General features: G+C 34.1%; 1 protein-coding gene across 3 annotated transcripts in view; it reads left to right on the top strand.

Annotated features, from left to right (window-relative positions):
- Positions 1–12,592, top strand: part of BTRC (beta-transducin repeat containing E3 ubiquitin protein ligase) — a gene marked incomplete at both ends in the record, with an annotated part of 164,247 nt that overhangs the window by 77,250 nt on the left and 74,405 nt on the right. For 2 of the 3 annotated variants that reach the window (XM_084245064.1, XM_084245062.1), the window contains one exon: positions 6,472–6,549. The exons of the other annotated variant lie outside the window; for it this stretch is intronic. In XM_084245064.1, the coding sequence (XP_084101190.1) occupies positions 6,472–6,549 (78 nt within the window). The remainder of the gene's footprint in view (positions 1–6,471; positions 6,550–12,592) is intronic. 3 annotated transcript variants of the gene reach the window in all.

Here is a 12,592-nt window from a genome sequence, read left to right as displayed (position 1 = left end):
TCTAAAGAATAAGCACCAAAATAGAAATAAAGTGCTAATTCTGGGTAATTAATTTCAAACTGGGTGTAGGTGGGACCAGAATGAGGAGTGGGAGAAGATAATTTTACTGTCTTAGAGAAGTTATCATTGTAGTTGACTCTTATATGTATCAGGATTTTAGTACATGAAGAGATTGGTAAAAGAAGGCTATTACACACTGCAGGAATAGAATTAACAAAAGCACAGGGATGACAGAGTACTTTTCTTACTTTGGAGAATGATAAATGTCATGTAAATGGTAAGAGAGACTTTGATGGAAAGTTAGCCAGATTGTGGATGCCATACTAAGATGTTCAGACATATTACATAGGTGACTGAGAGCTTATAAAAGGTTTTTAAGCAGGAGTGGAACCTCTTTTTAGAACCATGATTCAGACAGTATATAGGGCGGATCAGATATGATTTAGGCAAGAATATCAGGAGGCTATCTCAATAGTAATAGCACTGGTGGTCTAGACTAGAGTAGAAGTAGTGGAAAACTAGGCTTAGATCAGATGATTCAAAACTGAAGACATGAAGGTGACTAGAATACATTCAAAGAAAAAAAGGAAGGATAGAATGAGTAAAAACTGTCTTGAAAAGAAAAGTTAGAAGAAAAAGAGCGGACCTAGAATAGGTGAAAATGGTAAAGGAGTATATAAAAGTTGGACATGTTGATTTTGAGGTGGTTTATCATCTGAGTACTTTTTTGGATTATTCTCTTTTCCTTTTTATTCGCCCCCAGGTTGCTTCTGGAAACATTTTATCCAATGCACATCCCTGAAATCTAATACATGAGGTTTAGCAATATTGACTTTTTCCTGCCTGAATCTTTCTAACTATGTCTGCAGGTGTTACAGTCCGAATGCTTCCAGTTTGAAGTTAAATTCCAAGTTGTCAGTGATATTCTTTTAATCTACCCCTTTTAATTCTAAGCAAGTCTGTGATTATGATAATTATTTGAACTGATACGAAAGGTAACAAGTTATAGTATATTTTTTTCAGAAATACTTTTACATAATGCTGCTTTTTTTTTTAGATTTATTTATTTATGAATACAAGAACTGGGGTACAGGCCAGAGGTGTGGGAGGGTGAGAGGATTCACCAGAGACAGAGTGGAGAACAGAACAGGCAGACTGAAATACACCACTGAGGGGAGCAGAAGGTGAGACAGGAGAGGTCTGCTGTGCCACGTGGGTGGCTCCCTGCCTGGCCGGGGATAGAACTCCTGCTGCAGAGGCTGTGGATAGCTTCACGGTGCTGTGCGTAACCCCTTGCGCCACCAGTCCCCATAATGCTACTTTTTATACAATATTACACTAGGATTACAAATACTCTACAAGTAATTTACTATAATGAGACATTCCTATCTTAAGTGCTATGAATGGGTTGCTCTGAGCTGACAGGTTTTTTTATTTGACTCAAGATTAAGTGGTAGGTTATAACTTTATTTATATATGGTGGAATTCCATCCCTTCGCCCCCCCCATTTATTTGCCATTTATCTGACTTCAGTTTTTCCATTTCTTAACATAGTTTCTTTTAGGTTTCATCTATTTTGTTTGCTAGTTTTTATTCTGAAATAATATCAACTTTTACAGAAAAGTTGAAAGAACACTATATAATCCCCTGATATTTCTCACACAGACTCCCTGCATGTTAACATTTTACCCACATTTGCTTTATTTTATATACATGTATATATTCATATGCATCATTTACATATTATTTTTTTCTGAACCATTTGAAAATTAGTTACAGATATAATGTATTCTTACCCCTAAATGTTTCATTGTATGTTTCCTTAAAAAAAAATTCTTTAATAACCACAGTAAAAATGATCAGAATCCAGAAATTGAATGCAAAAACAAGTGGTGGTACATTCATACAATGATATTACTTGACAATAGAAAAGAAAGAACTAGTGATATATGCAATAATGTGAATGACTCAAATGTAGTAGGTCAAATGAAAAAAAGACTCAAAAATATATATACTATATGATTCCATCCTGTGATATTTTGGGAAAGATAAAATTATTGAGCCAAAAAATCAGTGAGTACTAGAGCAAGACGTTGACTGTAAAGGAAGGGAAATTTGAGAATGATATAACTGTTTTTACATCCTCGTTATGGTAGTGTTGCATACTGTATGCTTACAGAACTATGTACCAAAAATTCTATTTTTCTTTTTCTCAATTTAAAAAGTAGGTTGTCAGGAAATTAACACAGATACAACAATTAGCTTATTATGGATCTCATTCAGTTTTTCCCCAATTATTCTAGTAATGTCCTTTATATACCACTATACCATAATATATACTCAGTAACCTATGATAATCAGGTAAATAGAAGGTCAAGAAGAAGAATATTATGGATGTGACTAGTTATTATTCCTATTAGGCTTAGATCACTATTTTTCCACTGTATAATTTAGTATAGAGGAGCTTACCAACAGTTTTGTTTCTGCTTTCCACTCTATCTCCCAAAATTATCTCACAGATCACAAGTTGCATTCAGTCATGTCTTTTTGGTTTTTTTGAATCTGTAAAAGTTCCTTAGTCTTTCTTTGTATTTCATGTCCTTAACATTTTGTTAATTACTTATTATATTTCGTAGTATATCCCTCAGTTTGGACTAATTCTGATATTTTCTCATGATGAGATTGAGATTGAGTTTTGGGTAAGCTAACCCCAGAAGTAATAATGTGTTCTTCTCAGTGCATCATATCAGCAAGGGCATCATGTAAAGATGGTGTCTGCTAATTTCTCTAATGAGAGGTTACTGTTTTTCTTTAGCAATTAGATATCTTACAGAGAAACATTCTCAGATTATGTAACTATCCTGTTATTTGTCTAACTTTCACCTCTACTTTGTGTGGTGAGTTATGCATCAGCTTAATACCCTTAAATGTAACTTATTGGACATAGTTTAACTTGATGCCCCAGGGCAATTGAGAACACTGCTTATTGGGATGCATTATAGATAAAAATACAAGGAATGCCTGTGCTTTGAGCTCTCCTGGGTGATGTTGGAGACCACATAGATTTGAGAAGCAGAACTGACCACTTAGGTACATATGGCTATACCATTAATTCCCCTCTGCTCTCACGACTAAAGCTAATCATCTCTTAGTCACTGGAATTCTGATTCTCCTCTTCACTGGTAGTAGGGTATCTTACTCTTGCTCCTGATATCATGACTGTTTAATGTCCCTACCTCTATTTTATATAAAAACAGATTTGAATTTTTTATATTGAGTCCAAAAGTAAAATATGTTGTGTCATTCTCTCTAAAAAGAACTAGCTATAAAGTGTGTTTTTTAAACAGTTTTTTTTCTTTCTTGTATGTTAAGACTTACTCTTTTTTAACAACATGGTCTCTATATATTCTTTACTCTAATGGGGTAGAGAAGGAAAGGAGCTCCTCTACAACCCTGTTTTGCTCTCAGGTAATTATTGTTCTATAGCTCCTTTCACCATTTCATACCTCACACATTCTCTTAATACCCACTCAGTAGTCCACCATATAAAACAGATGAAATAGAGAGTAGGCAGGAAGAAGATTGTTGGTATAAGCTAGAAAGTTAGTAGTCATCCTGCTGGTTCAAAACTACTTTTCACTATGAAACTCAGTACTGAGAGCTTATCATTAATTTTGTTTCATCCCAAGTACCTGAAGAATAAAAGTGTGATTTATGGTGTTGGTTTCTTCAGTATAACAAACTTCACCAAAAAGTAATTAGGCTTCCAAGTTTATTATTGTGACACTTTAACAAAACATAATTAATTTTGAAATATATAGGGCCTTATATTGGATTAAATAGGTTTATTTTATCTGAAATGGTACTTTAAAAAAGAGATGAGCTCATGGTCTGAGTAATAGTTACTTGCCAATTATAAGTTTTTAATTGAATACTGGCTGAATTGAACTCAGTTATAATAGAATGCTAGCATACATTTTTATCATAAAGGATTTTATTTTGGCATTTAAAACATTGATTCTATACTTTTTAAGTTAAATATACAATTTTATTTTATGGGTTTAATGTTCACCTTTTCCCTCTTTTGTTTAATTCTCTTATAATGGTGTGTATCCCTAGTGTCCTTATTTGGAATGCCATATAGTTGAGCTTATAGCCATGAATTCAACTGTATTTCTGCCCTATTTTTTATTGATAATCCATTCCTTTTTTTTTCAAAATGGGGGGAAAAGCAGCTAAAGCTCTGAAGTGATTCTCTGTCCCTTGCTTATAACATAGCATATTTCTTCTTTGTCTCAATATTAGGGACTTTTACCTGAAAGTGATCATCAAATATCATAAGTGATTTCTACCCCAAAGGAATTTGTTGGCCTGCCAAGTCAACTACAAGTGACACCACAAGGCACACAGATGTTAGCCACAGAAGTCCAAGAGCCTTAAAAATGTGCCTTTTACCCTTTAATATTTTTTAAAATGTCATATTTGATACAAACCAAAACAATGACAACATACCTAGGTTTAAACACAATTATGATCCTATTCTAACAATTTCATACATGAATGAAAATTTTCAGATAGAATGTAAGTATCTAAAAATAAAATAACTCCTCAATTAGAATGTGATAGATATATGTAATGTAATGAGCATATTGCCTGCAAATTTTAAGATATTAATGTTATAAATATAGTTGTGGAAAATAAAACCCAAATAATGTATAATTTGGATTGTCCGTATTTTGCCTTGCGAAATGATTTGCATGTGTTGACTACAAGGTATTTTGTTTTGTTTTTTAATTTACATAACATAACATTTATCATTTTAACCATTTTCAAGTGTATAACTCAGTGCCATAACTCGTTTTTTTATAAAACTGACACTCTAACAATAAATTAAATAACTTCCCATTCCCACCTCTCTCCAGCCCCTGGCACCCACCATTCTACTTTCTGTCTTTATGATTTTGACTACTCTATGTATCTCATAAGTGCAATTATATACTATTTTTCTTTTTGTAACTGGCTTACTTCATTTAGTATAATATCCTCAAAGTTCATCCATGTTCTGTATGTTAAAATTTCCTTTCTTTTTAAAGTGACTATGATTCCATTGTTTATACTACAGTTTGATTATCCATTCACTCTCCAGTGGACATTTGAGTTGCTTCCACCGTTTAGCTATTTGTGGATAACACTCTATGAACATGAATGTATATAGCTATGTCTTCAAGACTGTTGTTTCAGTTTTTAGGGATATATACCTAGAAGTGGAATTGTTCGATCATAGAGTAATTTTATTTTTAACTTTTTGAAGAATAACCTTATTTTCCATAGCAACTGTATTATTTTACGTTCTTACCAACAGTGCACAGTATTTCCAGTTCTCTACATCCTTGCTAATATATGTTATTTTCTCCTTTTTTTTTCCTGATAGTAGCCTTCCTAATAATTACCCTTCTTAATAGTAGTAGCCTTACTTGTACTTTTGACTTGCATTTCATAAATAATGATGGTAAACATCTTTATATTTGTTTGTTGGTCATTTGTATATCCAAGTCCTTTGCCCATTTTTGGATTGGAATTTTGTTCAGTTTTATAACTTCTCTATATATTCTGGATAGTAATAGTTTAACAAATATGTGATTTGCATATTTTTTTTTCTCATTTTGTGGTTTGCCTTTTTACTCTGCTGATATTTAAATTCTGAACTTGCTTTCAGTTGGATTGTTGTTGTTCTTTTTATCTTTTTAAAAAATCAACTTTAATTGATTTGCCAGTCATTGACATAACTATGTAATTTGGGAAGTACAACTTCATCCCTCAACATATGCACATGCTTTCTTCTTCTTTTAAGTATTTTAAAATCCCATTGGTACATTGGGGTCTCTTAGGTGCTGTTCTTTGGGATAGTGACAAGAATGGACTCTATTTCTAAGCCACTGATTCAATGAGCTGTTCTACACTGTTTGGGGCTAAGTTCTAGACTATTTTTAATAAAGGAAAGAAAATCAAACCGGAAAGGAGGAGGAAGAGAAAGAATTGTTTTTCAGGATTCACATTTTGAGAATTTTTATCAACCAAACATACATTGTAGTATATAACTGATTATTTAAAAGGGAAGATGGTTATCGTGGTTTAATCCCACCTAGACTGGAGCTTTCTTATGTCCCATGTCAACTTGCATTTTCAAAGAGCAATAAACTAGATTTCTAATGAATATGACCTGTTGTGTAGTGCTTAAATATAGATTAAATACTTTACACCTAGATCCCTACATACATTTATTTATATACATGGGCATATGTTTCCCTTTGCATAAGTGTTATGTCTACATGTATATAAATCTTCAAATGAATAAACACATAAATATACACGGTATTCTACCTTACAGAATTAGAAATGTAATTCAGTTTACTCCCACAGAATAAGATTGAAGATAATGAGAACTGAATTAAAGCTTACTTTCTTTCACAGAATTCCTCAGAGAGAGAAGACTGTAATAATGGCGAACCCCCTAGGAAGATAATACCAGAGAAGAATTCACTTAGACAGGTATGAAATTCAGTCTTACTTAAAATAAAAAGCTACCAACAACAAAACAAAAGATAGGAAACCCTCAGTTTGCCGTTCAGTAAGTATTGGAGCTTAAATGAAGAGGACTCTGAAATTATTCAGGCTGTAGCATCAATTCCAGTGGGGTAATATTGTTTTCCTAATCATTTAAAAAATGTCCTAAGTATACTAGTATAAGACAGTCAATTTGTTTATATAGTAAAAACAAAATCAAGGGTTTCTTGTTCAGGAAAAAAACTTGAAATATTTCTTAAGTGCAGAAAGAATAGTTTATTTTAAAATTTATTTTCCTATAAAGAAAAAAATAAAAGGATCTGCCTATAATGAAGTTAGCTCCTTTTGAGCAACAATCTTGTCTTTTTTATTTTATTTTTTTAAAAGATTTATTTATTTATGTATACAAGAACTGGTGTACAGGCCAGAGGTATGGGGGTGAGAAGATTCACCAGAGACAGAGTGGGGAACAGAACAAACAGCCCAACTGAAATACACTGCTGAGGGGAGCAGCCGGTGAGTCAGGAAAGGTCTGCTGCGCTTTGTGGGTTGCTCCCTGGCTGGGGATCGAACTCGTGCTGCAGAGGCTGCGGTTAGCTTCATAGGTTGCGTCCCAACCCCTTGCGCCACCAGGGAGTCCCAATCTTGTCTTTTTTAGAAGTAAAGGCCGTTATTGATGACAACTGTAAAAATGTTTGCTTACCACTGTGCCCCATTCCCAAAAAGTGTCACATTTTACTTTGAAAGTTGAATTCCATGGTGCTCTCCTTTTAGAAACCAAAACATCTAAAAACATTTGGTAAAAATTTTGCTCTTCTCACTACCTGTAGCAGCTTTTAACACCTATCCCCTGTTGTCAACAAAAGTAAATTCTTAACATTGTTGCTAGAGAATAGGTATACCAGCTATTAATTTTTAATATAAAATTGGATGAGCACTAGCCCTAGTGAAGATAATATTAATTTATTTGCATTTATGACATTCTAGGAAAAAAGAGAGATGCAATATTTGTTGAGCGCCTACCAGGAACCTAGTATTTATTTCATAATAATTCTGTCAAGTTTCTAGATATGATTTCCAATTTATAGATTAAGAAATGGAGTCTTAGGTTAGATGACTTGTGTAGCTTGTCAGTGATTTGCAACCCATATCTCATTTCTTTTTCTGCCTTCTGACTCCAGTTTGCATACAGTGTTAATTTAGAGGAAAATTACTTGAAACTGCACATGACTATAATATATTCACTTTGTTTTACTGTTTATTAAATTTAGGGGAAAGACCTTTCCTGTTGTTTTTGTGTTTTTTTTTTAATAAAAATTATTATTGTAAATTGCATCTGTTTAGAAAGCTTTGTAAAAAAATCAAAAACCAAATGATCAGTAATTGATATTGTGTAGTTACAACTTTATTTAGATAAATACCTGATTTATAAATCTAAATAAATGGACCAGTATTGAATACGATAAACTTGGAGGTGGAAATACTCTGCCTACTATACAGAAACAACTGTCAAAAAAAAAAAAAATGACACAACAAAAAGTTTTGGCAACTTTATTTAAGCTAACAAACGAATTTTCACTCTGCAAAGTTATAAATTAATTTTAATAGGCTGATCCAGATGGTCCATTTGGAAAATGGATAGGCTGATCTGTTGAAAATTAAACTAAATTTATCTCTCTCATACTTCAAACTGAAGCAAAGAGAGAATCGTGCCTATTAAGTCCAGCACATACAGATGGACCAGCAGGTCACACATGGGACTAATCTGATTCATTTTAAAAATAAATGCATACATTATTGAATCATTTTCTACTTGCAAGATCTGTTGTGTGCAGTATTTGAAAGAGATTTAATGTTGTTGTTTTTTATTTTATTGCTTTTTAGTAGGTTTGCTTCACTACCTCCACTTTAATTTAACAATCATTTTTGTTTTTCCTCCTTGTGCTCCAAAATTATTTTTCTAATATCTGTCATTCACTGTTGAGATCCAAGCTCTCGAGATTAATTGGGTCATGAGGCTTTTTCCCCTCCCTTTTTTGTAAAGAGCTTTATCTCCATTCTCTTTGTGAAGAGCATGAACTCTGTGTTCTTGGAAAGAGAAATGGCCTTTAGAAACAGGGAAGTAGGAGATCCTCCTGGGGCCCTCAGAGTCTTTTAGCTTCTGGGTGTTTTAACAGCCCCATGAATGCAGATTTGTAAATTTATTGCTGTGCCATCTGGTTTTTTGCCCGAACCAGATTACTGTTGGCTTGTGTCTGTCTATTGTGGTGGTCACTCCCTAGGAGCTTGCCCTCTCCATCTTAGGGAAGAGTGATGAATAGCAGGGGTCAATAGAAGCGGGTCACAGGGCAGCTGTCCAGGACTGCCCTGAACTTGATTACCCCACCACTGATTTTTTTAAAGGTAGAACATAATATATAAGCCTTTTAAACTCCCACTTTCCTCTATTGCATATGACAATAATGAAATGCCACTTTCTTCTCCCACCTCCCCCTTTTAGTAAAGTTACACAGATAAAAAGACATCAAGACTGCCTTGTGCTGATGTAAATAGGATTTGTATCATACTGGCCAATTCTTTAACTTAAGATTCTTTAACATATTTCTAATGGGATTTCAGGAGCTCTTTCACCATTGATTATAAAATATTCAGTTATGTTCTTGCAAGTTTAGTTACTTTAAACTAATTTTATGATTTACATATATTATTCTAAAGTACATTGTTTTAACATTGTTGATGGGATATGATCATACATGTTAACTTGGAGAGCTATTTAATTACTGTAGGAGCTCAAAGAAAGATTATCACTATAAATCTTACAGACACTGAAAATATAGTAAGGAAATACTATAAACAGTTTTAAGCCAAAAATTTGACAAATTAGGTGAAATGGACAAATTCCTTGAAAATGACATCTTTACGAAACTAACATAAGTTAAAACAGCTCTGTCTATTGAATAACTGAATTATTAAAAGACCAAATGTTCTATCAAACATTTGAAGAATAAATAACACCAATATTAAAGACTCTATCAGAAAATAGAGAATGAAAGGACACTTCCTGACTTGTATTTCTAATTGTAATCCAAAACCTGACAAAGACTAGGGAAAAAAGAAAATATTAAAGAGTCAGGAAACACTACACTCCCTGCATCACCAAGTCATTTTGTATACCTGCTTTGCTGCTTTTTGTCCAGTGTTAGAAGGCAGGAGAATTGCTAGGGAAAGAAAAGCAGTATGTCCTTTTAATTAATTGTCTTAAGTTTTAAGACAATCTTCTCATCTCTTGGCACTGTCAACTTTTATTTAAAGGTAGTACAACTTTCTTTCTCCTTTTACTCCTAAAATAGGAAGCTGAGGAAACCATAGCAACTGTTTTCATAGCTTTTATTCATATCTGCAAACAGGGCAAAGACCTGGGAGGATACATGAAAGTACTCATTACTTTTTGAAAATGTAGTCTTACAACATGCAACTCCTTCTTTGCTTCACATTGGTGCTAATAGGATCTGTCAGCCCTGCCTTTCTCTGTAATTGAGTAAATTGTGACCTCTGTCTAATCCTTCCCCCAACCCCCATTCCCTTTGTGTATTTGTCCACTTACCATCCTGAGAACGTGGGCAGTGATAAATAAAGCATTGAGTAGAGCTTTCTCAACTCTTTGAAAGCAGCATGATGCCAGCCCTCTAGTTATATTTCTTTAAGTGTTTACGTTTTTCTGTATTCTTTCTCTTGTGTAGCTGGAACCCTGGGGATGCAAAGCCATGAGAGAGGCCAAGAAGCTAACAAAGTAGCTGTCTCCCTTGTTAGCTTGTTCCTTTATTCTTTAAAAACAAGATAAAAACCATCTGGCTCAGGGCATTACATTTTCCTCCCCCATGCACCTCTATAGATGGAGACTTCACCTGCAGTGAGGGTTTACATTGATTAGGGAGGGAGCAGTAATTCAAGCTTCCATCCTCTTCAAGGATACTTTGCAGTCTTTAAAGGTGCTGACCCACTGAGTTAAACTGTCAAGGGAGGATAAAAAAGTATCTTCATCCCAGGAGGTAACAGCTGCCAGGTTTTCAACACCTTGCGCGCTGCTGGAAAAATGTCACATTTGTCAGCTGAAAGAAAAATGACTCTGTTGTCATCTTCTGTTAATGACTGGGCCTTATAAAAGAAACTACTCAAGTCTTTTTAGAAGGAATAAGTAGCAGTTTTCCCTGCCTTCCATTTCTCTTCCACCTCTTTACACACACCCAAATTCACATGTTGTTCTAAACATTGCCTGGAGTGTATCCACAAAAAAACTTCAAATAGCTTAGTAGAAGCATGGAAGTCTGACTGGCATAGTTCTTCTATACAGTTGGATGAGTAGGAGGAAGCAGCACATCACTGACACAGAAAATAACATTATAGTGTGTATTAACAAAACAACAACAACAAAAAGTCATTCATAAGCCAATGAACTGAGAGAAAAGCATACTGTATTTCTGCTCTTTGGAGGACAATTTGTTTTCAGGCAGCATCCAGATGGGTAAATACCACGACATTTCTTTTTTCAAGAAAGCCGCTTCTTTTCTTCCTTAAAAAACAAAACACAGAATATTCTTCCTTTAATAGTCCTGTCTGTAATGTTTGCATATGATGGCATTCCCTTCTTTCTGATTTGATTGATGAGGGGAAAGGATTTAATGAAGTCCCTGATATCATGCAGGCAGATTTTTTTTCTATTTGTTTTAGGTTAGTCATTTTAATTGTATTGAGTAATTAGAAGGTACACACAGCCAAGGGAGCTTTGTTCTGATAATTGCTCAAGAAAACTCATTCCCTATTTGCAGTTGCTTTGTGTTAAGACATTTCTCCCCCTAGTGGCAACAGTAAGCACTTTGACTTGGCAGTAAGCAAGGTGTAATTGCAATATGACAAACTATGCTTAAGGGACTATCTTGTAAATACTTTAGTTTGGGGTTTGGCATTATTTCATTATATATGTGTGTTTTTCCCCTATGAAACTTCCTACTTTTTTTTTCCTGAAGTGCTCTGGGCTTTAGATGGAAAAAATTGCCTGAGATGTTTATTAAAACACACACAGAGACACACAGACACACACACACACACCCACATACACACACAGAGCACAGTGCATCCTGGGTAATGTTTTGCAGCTTGACTTAATTTTAGTCATTTGTTTTAATTACCTATTTATAAAAATGCTTTTGCATTTGTAGACATTATTTAATACTTTGGAAGAAGCACCTCATTTGAAATAAATAAATAAATAGTACTTATTTTAAATAGTCCATGTAAAAGACCTTAAAGGTAATTAATGTAGGTCTCCTAAGTAAGACAAAAGTGATCTTTCCAAGTCTTATGAAGTGATTTGTTTATTTAACTTCCCACTTTGGCTGAATCCTTCAGAGTCTAATAACTTTTTTAAAAACATGGCTTGGCAATTTGCGTCTAACTACAGAAACTGTTCTTCAAAAAGAAGCAATTTAATAACCAGCTTTCTTAAAATTACTTTGAGGAAGGAAGACTGTATAGGGGGTTGGTATTTGTTTTACTTTTATTTCAGTGTAATCATTCTTTGATAAATTGTGTAATCACTGACTTAGTAGGAAAAATATTATTGAACTCCTGGGTCGAAATGACCATAAAAAGTATATTTTCATATAGAGATTTGAGATATTTTGAATAAATTATAAAGGAATCAGCTTATATGTTGGTCAGAGTCCATATGGGCCAAAAAATAAACAGAAAAATAAACAGAAAACTGGGGGTTGAGGGGAAGCCCAGCTGAATGAGTCCTTAAAAAAATTCTGCTCTAAAAACACCATGCAATGAGATATCCAATGCAGCTTTACATCTTTTGGTAGGTAGTGTCAGTGTGGCATTTTTAAAGCCCAGTTCCAGCTTCCCTAGATGTGGCTTCGTAGTTTTTTTCCATCCCATATTCTTGCTGGGGGCTTAATTTGATGTTACCATATATCTGAGGATCCCTCTCTCCCCCATTCCACCCCCCAATCACTAGCCATTTTCA

Source organism: Talpa europaea (assembly GCF_964194135.1).
Source record: "Talpa europaea genome assembly, chromosome: 10".
NCBI lineage: Eukaryota > Metazoa > Chordata > Mammalia > Eulipotyphla > Talpidae > Talpa > Talpa europaea.
The sequence above is the reverse complement of the archived record's forward strand: the minus strand, read 5'-3'. Positions and strand labels throughout refer to the sequence as shown.